Source organism: Bison bison, unplaced genomic scaffold (assembly GCF_000754665.1).
Source record: "Bison bison bison isolate TAMUID 2011002044 unplaced genomic scaffold, Bison_UMD1.0 scf7180017864158, whole genome shotgun sequence".
Taxonomy (NCBI): Eukaryota; Metazoa; Chordata; class Mammalia; order Artiodactyla; family Bovidae; genus Bison; species Bison bison.
The window spans coordinates 606,110-628,198 of record NW_011494730.1 but is presented as its reverse complement, the minus strand read 5'-3'; the positions used below and the strand labels follow the sequence as shown (position 1 = coordinate 628,198).

The 22,089-nt window shown below is 50.4% G+C and overlaps 1 protein-coding gene across 1 annotated transcript in view; it reads right to left on the bottom strand.

The window, feature by feature from the left end:
* CSF3R (colony stimulating factor 3 receptor (granulocyte)) overlaps positions 1-16,333 on the bottom strand; it is a 22,106-nt gene extending 5,773 nt beyond the window's left edge. Inside the window, exons 1-10 of the mRNA XM_010841154.1 lie at positions 15,156-16,333; positions 13,688-14,575; positions 13,179-13,347; positions 8,381-9,544; positions 7,067-7,121; positions 5,147-5,230; positions 2,500-2,796; positions 1,218-1,341; positions 877-1,064; positions 1-103 (exon numbers count right to left, since the gene is read on the bottom strand). The exon at positions 1-103 is cut by the window's left edge and continues 8 nt beyond it. Coding sequence (XP_010839456.1) covers positions 1-103; positions 877-1,064; positions 1,218-1,341; positions 2,500-2,796; positions 5,147-5,210 — 776 coding nt within the window. The 5' untranslated portion in view covers positions 5,211-5,230; positions 7,067-7,121; positions 8,381-9,544; ... (1 more) ...; positions 13,688-14,575; positions 15,156-16,333. The remainder of the gene's footprint in view (positions 104-876; positions 1,065-1,217; positions 1,342-2,499; positions 2,797-5,146; positions 5,231-7,066; positions 7,122-8,380; positions 9,545-13,178; positions 13,348-13,687; positions 14,576-15,155) is intronic.
* Between the last annotated feature and the right edge of the window lie 5,756 nt (positions 16,334-22,089).

The window sequence follows — 22,089 nt, the reverse complement described above, 5'->3', positions numbered from 1 at the left end:
CTTGGCCTCCAGGTCTCCCAGCGCAGCCTCAGGCAGCCTGGCTGAGGCGGGGCCACCGCAGGGCTGGGCTCCAGGGCCCACAGTGTGGGGGGCTCCAGTTTCACTGCAAGGAGAGGGGTTATCGGACACTTCCTCTGCTTCATCCTCCAGGGCTCTGTTCTGGCTTCCCCTGTCTTCCTGTCTGTGGTTCCATTTCTTCTCTGGGTCTCCATTCGTGGGACCTCTATATCTTCCCATCTCTCTCTGTGTCTCTTCATCTCTGTGTTGTCCTGTTTCTGCAGGTCTGTCTCTGTCCATGAGCCTGTTTCTCTCTCTGTTTCCTCTTCTTGCACTGGTTGTTCCCTCGGTCTGGAGCACTTACCTTCCGAATATACAGTGTCTTGCTCCCTCATTTCCTCCAAGGATCTTCTCAAATGTCGTCTTCTCAGTGAGGCCTTCCCTGACGTCCTTCTCCCCAGCTGTCCCTACCCCATCCCCTGCTTCATTTCCTCATCACACATACCATTACCTGACATGTTATTATTCTTTGCCCACCAGAATGTAAGTGGGCAAAATTTCGGGGGCACGATTTTTGCTGTGTTGTTTACTGCTGTATCCCCAGCCCCTAGAACAGTGCCTAGCGCAGAGTGGGCGCTTCAGGAAATATGCTGAAAGAATGAATGAGTGTGTCTCCTTGCCTGTGTTTCTTCCACATCCCTGTCTGTGTCTCCAAAGCTCTGGCTTCAATTGAATCCCACATTATTTTTCTCCCTTCTCTTCCTCCAGGTCTTTCAGCATCTTATTGTCTGTCCCTGGGTCTGTGTTTCCCTCCCTGTGCCTCTCTGAGTCTGCTCATGGTGGGGACCTCTTTCCTCCCCCACACCCAGCGTCACCCACCAACGTCCATGGGAGCCAGGCAGAGCTTTGGGGAAGCGCTGGTCCCCAGCGCGTTCCTGGCCTGCACCCAGATGCTCATGTTCTGGTACAGCTGCAGGTGTTTGCGGGGGATGGAGCAGTGGCTCTGCCCGACTTCCGGCACGCAGTCAGGGATGGAATCCTTCTGCGTCTGGCATTTGTCCTGGCTCCTGCCAATGGGCCAGGCTTGGATGTAAAGTGGGGGCAGAAAGCCAAGCTCCCTCCTCCTCCCTATCTCCGCCTTGGCTTTCCACCCCAACAGTCCTACCCGCGGTCTGTCCCAGAACCCAAAGCAATGGGCTGGCATAAGGACCCTTACTCACTTGAAGCTCTTCAGGGTGAAGCTGGTGGACAGGTGGGTGTCGGGGCCTGGCTCCCACTGACAGATGAGGCTGTTGGTTGTGAGGTTCATGATGCAGGATAGGTTGTAGGGTGCAGTGGGAGGGTCTGTGGGTAGGGTGGAGAGAGTGAGGGCTTCAGGTAAGACCACTCGGAAAGCTCCCACTGGGACCAGTTGGGCATTTCCTTGCCCTGGGTCTCCATGGTAAGTGGGTTGCCAACCCACCTGCCATGCCTTTGTCTCCATGCAGAGTGATCCCAGAAGGGCAGCCCTGGGATAAGCTAAGTTATCCACATGTACATGGACAAGTAAACAGAGCCTCCAACCCTCTCAACTCTGCCCTTTTTGACAGTAACAGTGTAGTGTCTGGGTTTTCATCCTGATTCTGCCACTCATTAGTGGTGTGATCTTGAAGTCACCTAATGGCTCTGTGCCTCAGTTTCCTCATCTGTAAAATGGGGGTAATGGTAATATACCTACCACCTAGGGTTATTGTGAGGGCTGAGTGACTTACTAGGTATACAGTGCTCAGAGCAATGCCTGGCATATATGAGTGCTCTGTAAATCTTAACTTTCACTATTATTGATTCTTAAACAAGAACCTTGGTCTCTGTTTTTCATTATGCATTGGCTCAGCACAAATCCATCCTTCCTCAGTTTGAGCAGAAGGCTGAGACTGGGGTAGGGGTAGAATCTAGGAGCATGCCCACCTTGTTGAGAATGTCCTCCCTGGAGACACCTTCCTGTGGCTGGGGAGTTGGGCTTACTCGGCAGCCATATGGAGTAGTGGTTACTGGTTTTTGAGCCACACTGCTTAATAAAAAGCTTTATTCCATCCTTATTAATTTATGACCTCTAGTATGCAACTTTGCTAATGGTAAGGAACCCACCTGCCAATGCAGGAGACATAAGAGACACGGGCTCTATCTCTGGGTCAGGAAGATCCCCTGGAGAAGGAAATGGCAACCCATTCCAGTATTCTTGCCTGGAAAATACCATGGACAGAGCAGACTACAGCTCATAGGGTCGCAAAGAGTTGGACACAACTGAGCAACTAACACACACACAGCATGCCACTTACCCTCCCTGACCCTCAGTTTCCTCATCTGTGAAATGGGGCTATGTAATACTACCCACTGGTAGGGAAAATGTGATATCATGCTTATAAAGTACTTATTGAGCAAGAACTCAAGAAAGAATAGCTCTTATTAGTATTGGCAGGAGGGCATTGGAGGCAGAGTGGGGGGATGGCCGCAGGAACTCACAGCCCGCCTGTAGCTCAGCCTGGTCCAGGATCTGCAGGCTGTTGCCCCAGTGCAGGCAGCAGGAGAGAAGGACCCGAGAGTGGTTGAGGTGGGGCAAGGTGATGGTGGACTGCAGGGTCCCGTTCGGCAGGTGCTGCCGCCTCTCCCTGGGATGAAGCTCCGGTTCCAGTTTCCATACAACTCGCCAGTCGGTGCCCAGGTGGCTGCAGTTCCGGGTGATGATGCAGGAGGCCGTGACTTGATCTCCCAGGCGGACGATGGGGGCTGAGAGGAGGATATGCCCACACTGCTCCAGGCCTGGGGTGGAAGAGAACGAGTCGTAAGTGACTCCTCTGTCCAGCAGAGCTGGCCTCCTAGACTCGGTACTCCTAGACTCAGTACCTTTACCTTGCTTTACCCTCCAAGATTCGTGGGGGCAGGTGCTGGAATGGCAAGGATGTGTGCGGAGATTGGGAGAGGCTCTCGAGTTGAGATGGAGATAGTGGTGTGGGGGTAAATGTTTATCAACCTGCTATACAGAGGGAAACGGCTCCTGGCTTGTAGCCTGGGCTGCTTTCCCTGGTGTAAGTATTCCTACCATGGCTGATTTCAAGCTACCAGGCTGACATCACTTAGTGTGAACTTGGAAAGAGAGGCACACAATCAGGGCTTGCAAGCCAACTCCGGCACGCCACCGGATGGAGACCAGTCCCTCCCCAACAATGGCGACACCATGGTTAGAATGATAAGAAGCCCGCAGCCACAGCAATCCTTCCAGAATTCATATCTGATTGTTACCCCATCATGACCACAGCACTTCAACGGTACGTTATTCTTCTAAAAGGCAGTATGCTGTGATGGATAAGAGCGTGGATGTCAGAACTAGACTGCCTAGATTTAGAACCTGGTTCTGCTGCTGCTGCTAAGTCGCTTCAGTCGTGTCTGACTCTTAGTGACCCCATGGACTGCAGCCCACCAGGCACCTCCGTCTGCTTAGTAATTTTGTGACCTTGATGTTACCCAGACTTTCTGTGCCCTGGTTTTCTCATCTGTGAGATGAAGATAAAAAAGTCCTTAACTTAGTGATGTTGGGAGGATTAGATGTGAGAATATGCATAAGGCACTCAGAACAGTGCCTGACACGTAAGTATTTCCTGCTATGATTAGGTTAAAGACTCAGATCCTTCGTCTCACAGCCCAAGACTTAGATCCTTCTCACAACCCTGTGGCCTGGCCCCTGCCTAACCCTCCTGGTTCCAGCCCAGACCATTGTGTCTCAGCTCCAGTCCCTCTAGCCTACATGCTATCCTCTGGAAAGGCCACGCTCCCTCCAGTCTCCCGATCTTCGTACCTGTTGATCCTTTTGGAGGTGCTCCTTTTCGTTTCTGCCACCCCTCTTTCACCTGGATGACATTCAGGCATCTTGCGAGGAACCAGACCGGGTTCTGACCAATCAGACCATGACAGCCCCCTGAACTTTCCCAAAGCTCATATCTTTCGTAATTAGAGAGTCATGTGATGATTTGCTACTCTGTACCCCCGGCTAGACCGTAGGTTCTGCGAGGCCAGAATCCCTGGCTGTTTCGCTCACTACTGCATTCCCAGAGCCTAGCGCCGAGCAGGCCCTTGGTGAGTATGTGTGGAATAAGAGCAAGCACCGGACCTTGCCCACAATGCCTTCTCTCCTCTCCCAGCTGTTCTGCAGCCCATTTTGCTGATGGGGATGCTGAAGCCCCAAGAGGAGGAGCAATTTGTTCAGGGTCACAGAGCAAGTTTATAGGGCTCCCATCACATCACAGACTCAGAATTTCAGACCAGAAGGACTCTTGCCAACTGTTTACTTCAAAACTCCACGTAATACCAAGTCATCTACCCACGGGGCTAGGATGATCTGTTTTTGATGGCTTGCCAGCTGAGAACATTTTTTATATTTCTAGAGAGTGAAAAACCAAACCAAACACCAGATAAGCAAGAACATGCCACAGAGACTGTATGTGGGCTGCAAAGCTGAAAATTACATCAAAGTTTGCTGACCTCTGCTGGGCCTTGGCTTGCATACCCCCAGAGATAGGAGGCTCCACACCTCTCAAGATAGTCTCCATAGTCTGGAGAGCTCTGCCTGGGGTTCATATTTTTTTAAAACATTATTGTTATTTTTTTGGCAGTACCATGTAGCATGTAGGATCTTAGTTCCATGACCAGGAATTGAACCGTGCCCCCTGCAGTGCAAGTACAGAGTCCTAACCACTAGGGACTCCACCAGGGAAGCCAGGGAAGTCCTGGAGATTCTTTGCTTCAGGATTAAAGCTGCCTTCTCACGGCTTCCACCCTGATCCCTCTACTGCCCATGAAGGCTGCATAGGACTCAGAGGTTTCTTCTGACAACCTGGTAGAGATTCGCAGATAAGACCCGGGTCTTGTGCACCTTCCCCAGGCTGGCTAGCCCAGGTTCTCTCACCTTTACTCAGAGGTGGTGGTTTGCCGGCAGAGGTCTGTGCGTGGGAGCCCAGCTACCCTGCATCTGTGGCCCAGTCGATTCTTTGGGGATTCTCTGGGAACCCCAGGAGCACTGTGACAATGCAGGGAAATGACTCCCTCCTCCACCCCCAGCATCTCTCCCTGTGATCCCCACCCCCCCCATGGCACCTTCATCCCTGACCACACTCACTTCTGGGGAGCAGGAGGATGATCAGAGCAGCTCCCACCAGGCTCCAGGCTCCCAGCCCCACCATCGTGCTGGCTTGGTCCTCACCTGGAGGCAGAGGGGGTGGTGAAGGTCATGGGCTTTGGAGTCAGGGCTGAGCTTAGTCTTTGCTCTGCTACAGTGTGGCTTCAGACAGGTTACTTGACCTCTCTGAGCCTGGTTGCTCTGCAAAATGAAGGTAACAAAAACCTATGCTGCATAGGGTTTGGGGAGGAAGACCCAAAATGATGCAAGTCAAGGGCATCGCACAGTACCTGGCGCATAGGAAATGACTCTTAAATGACTGTTATTATTATATGTGCCTTTAAGGAGAGAGCAGGGAAGGGAGCCACGGGGAACACCATTCTTCCCGTTCCCTTCTGTTTTAGCCAGTCTCCCAGCCCGCTGAAAGCAAAGTCTGAGATGAAGGCTTGCCTGCAGGTAGTTTATTTGGGGGAAGACTCCAGGAACAGAGTAAGGGAGTGGAGAGAATGAAACGGGTAAGAAGGAAAGCCAGCACAAGGGTGCATCATCAAACTGAGGACAGCTGGGGCTCAATCCTGCTGGAATCTTGCAAGGAGCCACGCTGAACATGCCTCAGAACTTGGCTGGCAGACAGGATGGGAACATTGTCCACCAGTTCCTGCCCCTTGTTGGTCAAGGACTGTTCCTTGGGGTGTTAACTCCCTGGCACGTGTCACATTGCACATGTCTGAGTACCGGGCAGGTCCCCCAAGGTGAGCCATGCTCCAAGAGTCAGAGACGCTCACTGCCTGGCAGAAAGGGACAACTCCACAGAACAGCTGAGGACAGGCTGCACCTTGAAAAGCTGGCTTCCCCAGCAATGGCTAAAGGGAAGGGTGGGTTGAGAGGATACCCCAATTCTGGGCACAGACCTCTGGAGGCCTTCTGGGACCAGATATCCTGTGGTCATGGCGACAGTGCCCAGATGGAGGGAGCATTAGTACATTAATCTCAGGAAGTAAGCAAAGGTTTCTATTGCTGGGGTGGCTTCCAGCCTTTCCATTCTGCTCCCATTGGGGTCTTGGGGCCAGACACCTGGTCCTCCAGCACTAACTGACATCTGGGTGGCAGATCAGTGGGAATCGTTGACCAGCTTTTGTATGTACATACATGAACACATACGTGTAGGTGGTGTCCCAGCCGATTCCCGGTGCTCAGAAAAGATTAAGCTTCTTTCGCTCCAAGACAGAGGAGTGAATAACAACTGCAGATACCCAAAGCTGTTTCTGCCTGCAGGGGTCTTACTTAAATCCCTGGTCCCTCCTTATTATATGTTGCAGGATCGGGATACCAGGTGCATGCTAGCCCCTGAGTCATCTTTTTGCACATCAGGAAAAAAGCATCCCTTCCTCTGGACAAATGCAGCTCCACACAAGGACCTGGCAACTAGAGAACAGGCTGGATTTCAGCCTCTACTTTCTGGGCAGCTTTGTGCAGTGAGAAACGCACACAATTGTTCAGAGGACCCCAGTCTACCAGTTAGCGGTTGGCACCCTTGTTCCTCTGGCATCTGACTATCCACCAACGCACACTTGTTGGGGAAGATTTCGTCTCCTTGGCTCAGATTTCGGGACACTCGTGCCCGTTCCTATGTATTTTTGATCATATCCTAGCCCTCCTGCCCGGTGAGGTACCGCTTCATCCCTCTCCACTGGCTCCCAGTGGGCAACCCAACCCCAAATCCCAAGGGCCTAGGCATCTTCTCCCAGGGTTGCCAGGGGTTGGCACATTTGGCATCAGTCCCTGGTCCACCCATGGCAGCCTTGGATGTTCCCCACCCCCGCCGAGCGGGATCTGGGACCAGGTGGAGCATGGTGTCACTTTCTGGGGGCCCAGCTTTGAGTCAGACCACCTGGTCTGAACTCCAGGTCCACCACTTACCAGCTTGGCGACCTTGGGCAGATTATTCCACCTTTCTGAGCCTCGGTTACCCCATCTGTGAAGGAAGGATAACAACAGCTCCCGCATCTCCGGTTTGGGGTGAGGATGAAGTGAGATGGTCCGTGATAAAGGCACTTAGCACGGAGCTTGCATAGAGGAAGCACTCCATGACCATGTTATTTTCATGTGCCATAAAGCAGGATACCACCTCATGGAATCAGCACGGTTTAGTACCTCTCTCCCCTGCTTACCAACTGTGTGGTCTCCGCCTCCTAGGACTGCCACCTTGCTTTTGTCTGTGTCACATTTCATGTTTCAAAGCCCCGTTTCTGGGTTCCCTGCTCCTTGGCCCCCCAATCTCCCCCTTTGCTTCCAGCCATCCCTGCTCACTCTCTGGACTCTGGAGTCCCAGCACACTATGTTGTCCCCTGGGGTCACTGCATCACCAACCCCTGCTCCCCACCACCTTTCTTCTTTCCTCTTCTTTCCATCCCATCGCACTCAGCCTTCTCGCCTCCCCCTTCTCCAGTTCACGCCTCTGTCTCCCCTTCACGTGAAGATTCTTTCCTTGGGAAGAGGGTTGGGGAGAGGAGGGGGCTGGGACAAAACAAGGGAGAGGACTTCCTAGATGTGGTTCAGACAGAGAAAGACAGGTGGAAAAAGTAGGAAAATGGGGTGCACAAACCGAAATGCTGGAGAGAGATCACAGAGAGACAGACTGAGGTGGGGAGAGAAAGGAGCCTGAGGCAAGGGATGGTGGTACTCAGAGACACGGCACCCGGAGGCTGAGAGGAAACAGATACTCAAGAGAGTTTAAGACTTAAGAGACAAAAGGACCCTTGAGAGACAAAAAGAGAGGCATAGAGAGACTCTGAGACAGACAGACAGGAGCTCAGAGCCAAGCAAGCCAGAGAAGGGCTGAGGAGGAAAGAGAGAAATTTACATGGTGTGAAATTTACATGGAGACTGGAAGCAGTTAAGACACAGGTTGTCAGAGAGACTTGGAGGCAAATAATGAGTATAACTTTCCCTGAATCCAGCCCTTTCTTGAGCCCAGCTCAGTGTCCCAAAGAGATATTTGTCTGTCTGTGACTTCCCAAATGCAGTGCCCACCTCTCAAAAAAGTAGGGGCACCTTGGGAAAAAAGACTCAGTGTTGAGGGCTCCTGGTTCCCAGGGGTAAATTCTTAAGGCTGGAGTGCTGGTCCAAGGTCACCAAAGGGCGCACGCCCTTGGCAGAGCGGGGGGAGTGGACCTGAGACTCCAGGGTCCCATCATTCCCAGGCCCAGCCCTCCCAGGGGCTCCCCTACTCACGCTGGAGCCTGCGGCCCACTGGGCACCCGCCGGCCTCCCGTCTCTGCTCTCCTCTTCAAGGCAAGTTCCTGAAAACAGCCGCAGCGGGCTTCTGTCCCCAACCCTGTCGTTAATGGCTCCGTCTCTGACAGGCGCAGGGGCTGCCGATTGCAACACCTGCCCAACTCCTTCCCTCCCTTGCATTGTTGACGCGGGCACGGGCAGCCCCTTCCTCCCAGGAAGGAGCCTGGGAGGGAAGCCAGCGAGGCCTGGGCAGCCTTCCTGCCTCGGGGGTCTTGAAGGGGCTGAGGGATGTGGCAACGTCGTCCCCCACCTCTGCCTCCGGATTTCCTGACTCAAAGCTTTGAGGCTGGCAGGGCCCAGACTCCAACCTGCCTGGGTGCCATTCCTATGCCCCCACGCCCTGGGGGAACATCACTTGGAGACAGACCCTGGCTCGAAGGCTCACTTGGCCCTAAGCCTCTTTTTGGCACTGGGTTTGGGGCCCTGATCCTTGCAATATTCAAGGGGCGGCCTCTAAGGTTACAGGGAATTCTGGAACACGGTACCTTCCTCCCCGCTTCCCTCTGCACGACATGTTCCCCCTGCTGCCTGAAGGCCTTGCAGATGGAGAAATATGGACTCTGGGGAGAAATACGGACTCTGGGCACAAGGAAGGGGTCACTCATGAGGCTCCGGTCTTCATAGGCTCACGAGACATTAATAATGTTCACTCACAGTAATTCTGCCAAACTGAATGCTTTTTCATTGAGTGAAACAGGCTACATTTTATGTCTTTCGTGGTCTGTATCCACGAATACCCTGCAGCTGTTTACGAATAATATTCTGTGCATTTTTCTGAAGAGGGTTTAGAGTGTTCACAGTTTCTTGGATTTATGACTCAATAAAGATTAGGTACTAACACACCAGCGGAGGGTTCACACCATATGACACATTTTAGGAAAAGTGAGCTTCTGAGTCTGTTGCGAGGGGGCAGACTTGGGTTCCGGTTCTGGTTCCAGTTCGAAATATCCATCTGTCGGCAGCTACCTCTCTGAGGTGCCCCATAGGATCCACATGCTCAGCAAATCCCATCGACTCTTCTTTCAAAATATTAGAACCAGAATCCTGAGTAGGTAGGTACTCACTGTAAAGTTCAACTTGGCCACATGTTTGGATATTTTCCTGATGAAAAGTTGGAAAATATAAATATCACTTAAACCAACAGCTGCCAGCTCTAAGCCATTCTTTCTCTTACCTGGATCACTGCAATGGCCCCCCTTCCCCTCCCCCTTCCATTCATCCTTGTCCTGCCCCCTACCCCCACCCATCTATTGTTCCTTCAGTGGTCAGTGTGATGCTGATCGAACAGAAGTCAGTTCATGTCATCCTCTGCCCCAACTCCCAATGGCGCTCATCTCACTCAAAGGCAAAGCCTTTTCAACAACCTACAAAGCCCTTTTTCATCCAGGGGTTCCCTCTGGCCCTTCTCCTGTGATTATTCTCCCCCTTGCTGCTCTGCTCCAGCCATTCTGTTTTACTTTTTGGGCTCCCTCCTGCCTCCCGGCCTTTGCCCTTGCTGTTTCCTCTGCCTGGACTAATTTCTCCCAAATGGCTATATGGGGCACTCCTTCCCCTCCATTTGAGCAGAAAGTGATTGCTCAAATGTCACTTTCTCATTGAAGCCCTTGCTGACCACCCTTTAAAAATTGCAACCACCCCTCACTCCCTAGCTCTCTTTCCCCTTTAATATTACCTCTTCACCGTCTGACACTGGCTGTCCCTGCCGCCTAGAATGGAAGTTCCATGAGAGCAAGAGTTTTAGTCTGTTTTGCTTAAAAACTCATCTCCAGGATCTTCAACCCATCTGTCATGTGATGAGTCCTCGATACAGGTTTGTTGAATGAATGATTGAATGGATACACCTTCCCTCCACTTCACCAAACCTGCCCCCAATCCCTGCATACTTCATCTTTTTAAATGACACTACCCCAAGTCCCCCAACGCAGGGACCCGGGAGTCATTCTTCACACCCCTCCCTCACACCCTCACCTCCAGTTAGTTCCTAATGAAGGAGAGTGGGCTTTTGGTTCATCATTCAGTAAGCATGTTCCTAGAGCAGGTGCAGGGGCATGATCGTGCCTTGATGGAGCTCTCAGGCTCGTTAAGAGCTGTGAAATCCATCTCTTCTCCCTGCCTTTGTCACATCCCCCCAGTCTTCACCTGGGTACCCTGCGGCCTCCCTGCCTGGCTGATCCCCCGTCACTTCTGGCTGCCTGTGTCTTGTCTGCCCTGAGCATCGCTCCAGGCTGGGTTGGGTGCACACCACCCCTTGGTGATCTTATAATGCGGCAGTGGCTGCTGGCAGCCTGCCTCCTCCGTTAAGACTGTGCACTCCTTGAGGGCAGAAACCACTTCTCCTCTCTGCCTCCAGCCTCAGCCCCGGGTGCACAGAGACCTCAGCGCAGGTCTACTGGGCTGCGGACTCCTGGCGAAGCTGTTTACCTCTCCAAGCCTCGGTTTCCTTGTCTGCCACAGGGATAACAGCTCTTCCCACGGGGTGTTGTGAGGATTAAGGGAGCTATGGGAGGTACAGAGCCTCGCACAATCATGTAGCAGGATAACGATCACGTAGTAGGTGTTCAAGAAAAGTGCTTCCTGTGGCATTCAGCATGTCAGAGCAGGGTGTGGCCGATCTCACCTGTGCTCCGTTCTCCACTGAGAACCTGTACCAGGCAATGGAGCTGCAGCCACCAAAGTGAAAATTAGACTTAAAGAAGAACTCTCCTTAGGTAAGAAGCACTGGCATATAGAAAGGTTAAGAGCAGGGGCTGAGGAGTAGACTGCTTAGATTTCCCTCTGAAGGCTGTGTGACCCTGGGCAGGTTGTTTGACCTCTCTGAGCCTCGGTTTCATCATCTTTAAAATGGGGATGAGGTTAGTATTTACCACAGGGGATCCTTGAGCGAAATCAGGGAACTAATGTGTGTGAGGCTCACAGTAAATGCTCAACAGATGTTTACTCTGAGGAGCTGGCAAGCACGGGGCAGATGTGGGCTCACCCGTCCCTCACACCTAGTGTCTGCTTTGAGGACACTTCCTCCTCCATCTATCCTGCCCCGCCCCCTCTTCCATCAGACGGGGTGGCCTCTGTGGGCTGGAAACCCCAGTCAGGGAACCTTTTAAGTGGGGAGGGGAACCCCATTCTCCGCAGCCCTACTGAGGGTTGGGTGGTTTCTGTTTGTTATTGCCTGTGAGGTGTGGGCTGTGGGGTTGGTCCAGGAGCTGCCTGTTGCTGAGGGGCCCGGGCGGAGGCCAGGTGGGCTAGCCCTGGTGAGGGTCCGGAAGGAGAGGCTTTGCTTGTCTGCCAGGGGCTGGTTTGTCTGGAAGACAGCAGCCAGCTAAGATTGTGCAAACAGGTCATTGTGCAAACACACCCCCGTGTGTGACCTCGATTGTGCAAACAGGTGTTTACTGGAGGGTGCCCAGCTTGGGCTGCCCGCTTACAAAAAGCGCCGGAGCTGTTGACTCAGAAGGAACCGGAATCTGGACACTCATTCTTTCTTGAACACACCCTGAACTTTCTGCCTCCCAGCCTTGGCTCGGGCCATTCTCTCTGCCTGGAGTGCCCTCCTCCCTCCTCGGCCTCCATCTCTACTTGTTGAAATTGTACCCATTTTGCAGAGCTCAGAGAAAATGCCAGTAAATCTTTCTCCATAAACTTTCCCCTCATTTGCATACTCAGGGCATTTGATATTTCTCTGAAATCACAGGTCACTTTTTTACCTGATGGCCCTTTCTGGACTGTGAGCCCCCTGAGAACAAGAACTTTTCCTTATTGTCCTCTGAAAGGTTAGCAACTGAGGCACAGAGAGGGAAGGTGACCAGCCCCATGTCACACAGCTAGTTCTCTACAGAGCTGTGCTCTAAATCAGGTCTCTGCACTTCCTGCCACACTCACTGCCTCTCTTTCAGCCTCACCCCTCTTCTGACCCTGGATTTTGCCTCCTGACCCTGGGTTGTGATGTAACTCCAGCTGGAATTTGAGGGATGGTGGGATTTGCACAGAGGAGGGAAGGGTATTCAGGGCTGGGGAATAGCAGGAGCAGAGGGGTGGAGGCTGGAATGGGAAGAGTGTGTGTGGAGGCCGTAAGAGGTAGGAAGAGGTTGCAAGGGCCTGGGAACGGGGGAGACGGGGTAGGCGTAGGGCTGCATCCTAGACTCAGAGACGACATTAACTCTGCGACCTTGGGTAGCACCTCACAGTCCTGCTTCACAGGCCCCTGCCTCCCCCTAGTACTCTGCAGGTACCCCAGCTAGACACACTCTCACCTGGTCTCTGCTACCTTTTCTCCTGACCACCTTCTTTTCAGTCCTGGTGAGCGGCATCTGGATACCTGGATGTGGCCCTGACTCCTCCCTGCCCCTCACACCCACATCCAGCCTGTGGCCCCTTCCTGTGGGTCCTTCCCCTTCTCCCCCTCCTCACCGCCATGGCAGGAGTCAGGCTACCATCATTGCTCTTCAGGATGATGGCAGTGACCTCCTCCTGGTCTCGCTGCCTTCATGCCTGGAATAATGCCCTGCTCAGCTGGAGGGCTTCTTCCAAAACACAAGTCCCAGCATGCCACTCACCAACCCAAATCCTCCATTGGTTCTTCGCTGCCCGTGTGATAACGTTCCGAGTCACCCTCATGGCCTTTGAGGCCATCACCCCCAGCCCCTAATCCTCCCCAGTGCTAGAGTCTCATCTCCCCACACTCCCCTTCCCAACCTCCTCTCCCCTTTCCCAGGCCCGAGACTCCAGCCGTTCTATTTACCATCACTGTGCAATCATGTGCTGCTTTTCCTGTGGCTCCAGGACTTCGCCACACTGTTCTCTTTGCTTGGGATGCTCATCCGTTTTATCTTTGTGTCTGAAGAAATCCCTTTTATCCTTTAAAATTCAGCTGAGGGGCCTCCCTGGTGGCTCAGTGGTAAAGAATCTGCCTGCCATTACAGGAGACATGGGTTCGATCCTGATCTGGGAAGATCTCACATGCCATGTAGCAGCTAAGCCCGTGCGCCACAACTATTGAGCCTGTGCTGTAGAGCTGAGCCTACAGTCACTGAGCCCGCGTGCCCCAACTATGAAGCCCGTGTCCCTAGAGCCCATGGTCCGCACCAAGTGAAGCCTCCGCAGTGAGAAGCCTGCTCCACCACTGGAGAGTAGCCCCTGCTCGCTGCAGCTAGAGAAAAACCGTGCGGCAGTGAAGACCCAGCACAGCCAAAAGTAAATAGAAAAAGTATATATACATGCATATATATATATATTCAGATGAAATGTCACCTCCTCTGTGAAGTCTCCCTGGATTTCCCAGGCTCGGTTATGTGCTGCTCATTTGGGTTCCCAGGTGCTCTGCGACAGCTGGGCCTGGATCTGTGACCCCAGTATGCAACATGGGCCTGGCAGGGAGGAGGTGTCTGTGAAAGAGTGCTTAGCAGTTTGGATGTGGGCCCTGGTCGTCAGGCTCAAGAGATTCCCAGTGGCCGTCAGTTTACCTGCCGAGAAATCTGGAAGAGTCCTTCCTATGCAGTGGCCGCCCACACTGTACTCTCCTGCTTCCCTGGTGCTCAGATTGACAGGGTTTTCTGCCTTTGATTGGCTCCCAAAATGAGAGGTAAATCGGTTAGGACATAATAAATGCTGAATGCTGGAGGGCCAAATGCAGGGCCCCAACCTAAGTAGCTGAGAGAGCTGCCCAGATGCTCTCTTGGGGCCTACTTCTAGGGAAGGAAGCAGAATTCTGGCTTCGGGTGGATAAAAGGAAGAACACATCCCCGCCCCCAACCCCGTCTCCTGCTGTGGTCTGCTGGCCAGGAGGGCCTTATCTGTGCTTCCCCTGGCCTTGGCCTGCCATGGTGTGGCTGGCGGGGGGTATGGTCCTGGAGATGGTGGTGGTGGGGGAATCAGAGGGTGAGGTGAGATAAAGCTCAGATGCTTATCTTGGCTTGGAGGAAGAAGCCTATCTGGTCTGCAACCCTGTGGCTGGCAGAGAGTCTCTAGGCCGGGCCAGCTTCTGCTCTGATCATGGATTTCCTTCAGTGAGGGAGCTGGATCCAGGCAGCTGGTTCATATCCCCATGCACTGGGGTGGGCAGGTGGAAGGGAGAGAGAAGATAGGGGCATTTTTCCTAAAAATCCTGCCCGGAAGAGTAGCCAGGAGAAGTCAAATAACCTGGTTAAGACAAGAGAGGGGTGAAGGCAGGCCCATAACTTCCTAGATGAGAACCTGGAATCTGCATTTTTTCTGCTGCTCCCTGGGGTGCCTGGCCTGGATCCTGAGAGGAAGAGGGGTCATCAGGCTTTGCCAGTCTGTTCCCTTGGTCCTGTGTCCTCTGTCCGTCTAGTCTGGAGCCGGGGCCACAGATGGGGGCTTTTGCCCATAGGTGAGCCTTTGGGCTGGGGGCCCCCAGGAAGAAGCAGAGGGATGGCGGCTTTCGCCACCTCCTGTGGTTACAGCTGTTCTGATGAGTGGTGTAGACTGCTGGGGCAAGGCCTGGCCTATTAGCTCTGTCACCTCTCTGACCGCCCAGGCTTCTCCTGTGTTTGCTGGAATGTCCGGTTCATTCAGTTCACTCTCTCATTTATTCACCTCGCTCCCCTTCCCCTGCCTGCATATCCCTCCATCTCACTTTTCCCATTCACCCTCTCACTCACTGGTCCATCCACACATCCATCTACCCATCTGCTCACTCATCTGTCCACGCATCCACGGCCCCACCGTCAATCCATCACATTGCCACCCGTGCACTCACCTGTCGGCCCAGCCCTCATCAGTTCAGCAAATGTTTTCTGTGGGTATAAACCTTCCACACACACAAGCTCTTCATGCAACCTCTGGCCGCCTCCCATCCCTCCCATCCTACCTCCCTGAGGCCCTTATGAAAGGAGGCAGCTCCTCCCAAGTTCCAGGTATGACAGGAACGAGGACTATGGTGGGATTTCCTGTTGATCGCAAGGTTGTATCCAGATGTGGCTCCTGGGTCCTCATCTGAAGGCCTTGCCATGGAGCTGTGTCGCCCTCAACCTTTCCCTGGTACGCGTCTTCTGGCCTCACTCGCTCTGGATTTGTGTTCCTGCCTCCTGGTCTTCCTCTCCACTACCATCCTGCCACCATCTGGGGGCATCTTACTGGCCACGTGGATGGTGCCCCCCCATCCGGGTTCTTCATTTCCTTGACCAGTCACCTCATGGCTTTTCCACTTTAGCCGCCAGAGCTGTGGTCACACTATGGACCTCAGCATCACCTGGAACTACTCAACCTCTCAAACCTCACACTCCAACGCCCATCTCTTTGCCCACATCCCTCCCTTCATCTAGCTCTCACGCCTCCTGCACAGCTCCTACACTCTCAGCTCAGAGAGTTCAGGCCTCGGCTTCCTCATCTGTCAGCCTCCTCCTCGCCTTTCTTCCTTTCCTTCTCCCTGGGGGGGCCAGTGACGACTCACTGATGACTTCTGACTGGAGACCTGCGGTACCTTTGCAGCCCTATCCTCTCTCCTCTCTGGCTAGAAGAGCCTCATGGATCATGCTGTCACTGCCTGTCTCCCCCTCCCCAGCCCACCCTGTCCTGGCGTGGGGCCTGTGAAGACCCCTCATGGAAGACGAGACAAGGGCCTGGTCCTGGCTCCAGTTTCTCCTGGGCTCTCAACTGTCCCTGAAGCTGTATTCTTGTCCTGTGTCCCCAAACTCTCCTTTCAATGCTTTTTGAGGCACTTGAAGGCCCTTTTCAAGAGTTCCCTCCCACCAATTCTCGATTGGCCAGTAAGAGAGCCTCACCTTGGTTTTCTGACCCCCAAACATGCCTGTCCTGGCCTTTTTCCAAAACGAGGCATCTCTCCCATGGTCCAAAACCAACTTCTCCTTCCACCCTCCTTCCAAGTTCCTCCCACTCTGCAGTGATCTTCACCACCACTTCTGCCTGTGCTTTTGTGCTAATAATAACACCGTAACTTCCTCTGCCGAGTGCTTCCTGGGTGCTGTGCTCTGCTTTAAACGCTCTGCATTCTTTTATGTATCTAATCTTTATGGCTGTTCTGGGAGGCAGGGTCTTTGGTCACCATTGCCCCATACCAAAGGTGGGAAAACTGAGAGAGCAGGCCAGAGGCAGAGCTAAGGTCTTGTTCTGAGCCCTGGAAACTTGACTCCAGATTCTGTGCGCATGCCCACTGTGCCTCTGCTATGCTGTTCCAGGGCTTTTCTTGCTGCATGGTTCTGCCAGAAGCACTGCACTGGGTCCAGTTTCTCCCATTCCTTCAACATAATTTTCTTTTTGGTACAACCCTTTCTCCTCCCCCATGTTAGTTGCTCAGTCGTGTCCAATTCTTTGGGACCCTGTGGACTGTAGCCCACCAGGCTGCTCTGTCCATGGGATTCTCCAGGCAACAATCCTGGAGTGGGTTGCCATGCCCTTCTCCACTTTCTCCTCCCACTCACACTCAAATGATGGTAAAGAGTCATCCACATTTGCTATTTCCACTTCCATACCGCCCAGTCGAACCTGGCTTCCACTCCATCGCCCCATAGGAATGTCTCTCTCCAGATCACCCACAGCCTTCTGATCATCAGGTTCTTCCCGTTTCTCTCCTGACTCAGCTGTGCTGCTGTATTTGCCCACATCAGCCTCCTATTCCTTCTGATTTAGTGGATTTTTAAAAGTAAGCTTTTAATTGAAGAATAACTATATAGGGTGCTTGAGTACAGTGAAAAGACCATGTGAAGACTCTGGGAGAAGGTGGCTGTCTGCGAGCCAAGGGGAGGGGCCTGAGAAGAAACCAGTCCTACAGATACATTGATCTTATACTGTCAGCTTCCAGAACTATGGGATAGTAGACTTCTATTGTTTAAGCCAGCTGATTGGTGGTGTTTTGACGCATACACGTGAGTGTGATATATACATATACATGCATATATATGTGTGTAATTTTTTTCTGAATCATTTGCGAGTAAATTGCATGTCATTCATTACTCATAAGTGTGTCCACTGTGTATTTCCTAAAAGCAAGGACATTCTCTTGCCTGATCATAGAATGATGATGAACATCAGGAAATTAACATCATTACAATAATATTATCTAATCTATAGCTCTTATTCAGATTTCACCAATTGTGCCTAGATATATACTTTCAAATGTATTATATATGTATATATATAATATATACTGCTGCTGCTGCTGCTAAGTCACTTCAGTCGTGTCCGACTCTGTGCGACCCCATAGACGGCAGCCCACCAGGCTCCGCCGTCCCTGGGATTCTCCAGGCAAGAACACTGGAGTGGGTTGCCATTTCCTTCTCCAATGCATGAAAGTGAAAAGTGAAAGGGAAGTTGCTCAGTCCTGTCCAACCCTCAGCGACCCCATGGACTGCAGCCTTCCAGGCTCCTCCGTCCATGGGATTTTCCAGGCAAGAGCACTGGAGTGGGGTGCCATTGCCTTCTCCAATAATATATACTAAAATGTATTATAGAATTTGACATGTAAGAATGCTTGAAAATTATATACTAATAAAATAATCATCTGCCAATCAGTCACACAACTAAGATCTAGAACAGGGGTCAACAAGTTATGGCTGGCAGGCTAAATTCAGCCCACCGCCTGTTTTGATAGTTTAGTTCAGTTCAGTCGCTCAGTCATGTCTGACTCTTTGCGACCCCATGAATTGCAGCACGCCAGGCCTCCCTGTCCATCACCAACTCCCAGAGTCCACCCAAACCCATGTCCATTGAGTCAGTGATGCCATCCAACCATCTCATCCTCTGTCGTCCCCTTCTCCTCCTGCCCTCAATCTTTCCCAGCATCAGGGTCTTTTCGAATGAGTCAGCTCTTCCCATCAGGTGGCCAAAGTATTGGAGTTTCAGCTTCAAAATCAGTCCTACCAATGAACACCCAGGACTGACCTCCTTTAGGATGGACTGGTTGGATCTCCTTGCAGTCCAAGGGACTCTCAACAGTCTTCTCCAACACCACAGTTCAAAGGCATCAATTCTTCGGCGCTCAGCTTTCTTTATAGTCCAACTGTCACATCCATACATGACCACTGGAAAAGTCATAGCCTTGACTAGACAGAACTTTGTTAGCAAAGTAATGTCTCTGCTTTTTAATATGCTGTCTAGGTTGGTCATAACTTTCCTTCCAAGGAGTAAACGTCTTTTAATTTCATGGCTGCAATCACCATCTGCAGTGATTTTGGAGCCCTGTTTCCACTGTTTAATAAGGATTTGTTGGCTCACAGTCACATCTACTTATTTACATATTGTCTGTGGCCACCTCTGAGGTACAATAGCAGAGCTGAGTAGTTGTGACAGAGACCTATGTTCTGCAAAGCTGAAAAGTTCACCATCTGGCTTTTTACCAAAAAGTCTGCCAAACTCTCGTCTAGAACAGAAGTGTCCAGTAGAACTTTGTGTGATGATGGAAATGTTCTGTAGGTCTGTGCTGTCCAGTAGAGTAGCCACTGGCCACACTGGCTATTTAGCACTTGAAATTTGGCTGATATGACTTGCAGAACTGAATTTTGAATTAAATTGAATTTTAATTCATTTAAAAACAAATCAAAATAGCCACATGCAGTTAATGATTTCTATATTAGAAAGCACAGATCTAGGACATTATCCATGTATTTTCATCCACATGAAAATCTCTTCCTATTCTATTTAAAGATATAGTTATTTCTGGGACTTTCCTGGTGGTCCATTGGTTAAGACCTCATGCTTTCATTGCAGAGGGCATGGGTTTCATCCTTGCTCAGGAAGCTAAGATCCCACATTCCATGCAGGGTGGCTAAGAATCAAAACAAAACAAAATAAAACAAAAAACCTGTGGAAGAGCATACTGCTGCTGCTGCTGCTAAGTCGCTTCAGTTGTGTCCAACCCTGTGCGACCCCATAGACGGCAGCCAGTAAAGTATTAAAAAATAAAAATACAGTATTACATCTGTATGTTTCAATAAACAATATATTGTTTCATTTGATTGCTTTTGAACTTTGTACCAATGCTATCATCTCTGTAACTTGATTTTCTTCTCTCAACATTATATTTCTGCCATATTGCTATGGATGACTGAAGCTTTTTCATGTTTATCTCTGAACAGTTTATTATGTAGCTATACCAAAATTAGTTGTATCTATTTCTTATTAGATGTGGAGGTAGTTTCCATTTTTTTTTCCTGCTAGGGATACTCTTATATATCTTTCTTGAGGTGTAAGTTCATAAGTTTCTTTAGATGAGTTGCTGATGAGTAGGAATATAAATATTCAAACTTACAATCGTCACCATCTTGTTTTCCAATATGATTGTGCTAATTTACATTCCCACCAGCCAAGGGTAAAAATTTCTCTTGATCTAGATTCTTACCAACCCTTGGTGGTGTCAGACTTTTTCTTTTTCTTTTTTGCCAGCATGATGTAAAATTTTAGCTCATGTTGGCTTAATTTGCATTTTACTGATTATTAATAAGATTGATCTTCTTTTCACACGTTGGTCAGTCTTTCATGTTACACTTCTGAGCAATGCCTGATCATGTCTCTTGCTCACGTTTTTAACTGGGCTGACAGTTGTGTATGCTGCAAATAATTTCCCCCAGTTGATGGCTTGTCTTTTCATTTTCTTTGTGATGTCTTGATGGATGAAAATTCTTAATTTTAATGTAATTTAATTTATGAATATTTTCCATTATTGTTGGTGCTTTTTACCTTATTGAAGGAAACCTGTCTTGTTTGGAGACCATAAAGATATTCTCTTGTATTTTCTTTCAGTTGAAAAGTTTTGCTGTTCAGATTTAAAGCTTTAATTCTCTTGGGATTCATCATTTATGGTTTGAGAATAGAATGCAATTTCATTTTTTTTCTGTGTATCCACACAGAAAAATTACTCACATATTGAATTCAGTTACTCACATATTGAGTAGCTCTTCCTTTCCCCAGTGACTGGCAGTGGTACTTCTGTCTATGAGTGAGTGAAAGTCGCTCAGTCGTGTCAGGTTCTTTGCGACGCTGTCGACTATATAGTCCATGGAATTCTCTAGGCCAGAATACTGGAGCCAGCAGCCTTTCCCTTCTCCAGGGGTCTTCCTGATCCAGAAATCGAACCGGGGTCTGCTGCATTGCAGGTGGATTCTTTACCAACTGAGCTGTCAGGGAAGCCCGCTTCTACATAAGTCATGTATCAAATTTCCATGTGTTTTTGGTTTGAGGCTTTCTATTCTCCTGGTCTCGTTCCATTGATCTTTTTGACTAGCCCGTCATGGAAAAAGCAAGAGAGTTCCAGAAAAACATCTATTTCTGCTTTATTGACTATGCCAAAGCCTTTGACTGTGTGGATCACAATAAACTGTGAAAAATTCTGAAAGAGATGGGAATACCAGACCACCTGACCTGCCTCTTGAGAAACCTATATGCAGATCAGGAAACAACAGTTAGAACTAGACATGGAACAACAGACTAATTCCAAATAGGAAAAGGAGTACATCAAGGCTGTATATTGTCATCCTGCTTATTTAACTTCTATGCAGAGTACATCATGAGAAACACTGGGCTGGAAGAAGCAGAAGCTGGAATCAAGATTGCCGGGAGAAATATCAATAACCTCAGATATGCAGATGACACCACCCTTATGGCAGAAAGTGAAGAGGAACTAAAAAGCCTCTTGATGAAGGTGAAAGAGGAGAGTGAAAACAGTTGGCTTAAAGCTCAACATTCAGAAAACTAAGATCATGGCATCTGGTCCTGTCACTTTATGGGAAATAGATGGGGAAACAGTGGAAACAGTGTCAGACTTTATTTTTTGGGGCTCCGAAATCACTGCAGATGGTGATTGCAGCCATGAAATTAAAAGACGCTCATTCCTTGGAAGGAAAGTTATGACCAACCTAGATAGCATATTCAAAAGCAGAGACATTACTTTGCCAACAAAGGTTCATCTAGTCAAGGCTATGGTTTTTCCAGTGGTCATGTATGGATGTGAGAGTTGGACTGTGAAGAAAGCTGAGTGCCGAAGAATTGATGCTTTTGAACTGTGGTGTTGGAGAAGACTCTTGAGAGTCCCTTGGACTGTAAAGAGATCCAACCAGTCCATTCTAAAGGTGATCAGTCCTGGGTGTTCTTTGGAAGGACTGATGCTAAAGCTGAAACTCCAATACTTTTGCCACCTCATGCGAGGAGTTGACTCATTGGAAAAGACTCTGATGCTGGGAGGGATTGAGGGCAGGAGGAGAAGGGGATGACAGAGGATGAGATGGCTGGTTGGCATCACCGACTTGATGGACATGAGTTTGAGTGAACTCCAGGAGTTGGTGATGGACAGGGAGGCCTGGCATGCTGCGATTCATGGGGTCACAAAGAGTTGGACACAACTGAGTGAGTCAACTGAACTGATGTCAGTACCATATGTCAATGCTGGGCTTCCTTCACAGCTCAGTCAGTAAATCATCTGCCTGCAATGCAGGAGACCTGGATTTGATTCCGGGTTTGGGAAGATCCCCTGGAGAAGGAAATGGCAACCCACTCCAGTATTCCTGCCTGGAGAATCCCATGGACAGAGGAGCCTGGTGGGCTATTGCCGGGAGCCGGCATATTGCATATTGAGAGCATATTGCATATTGAGTGCAGCACTTTCCACAGCATCATCTTTCAGGATCTGGAATAGCTCAACTAGAATTATATCACTACCGGGAGCCAGCGTGAGGAGCTCCACC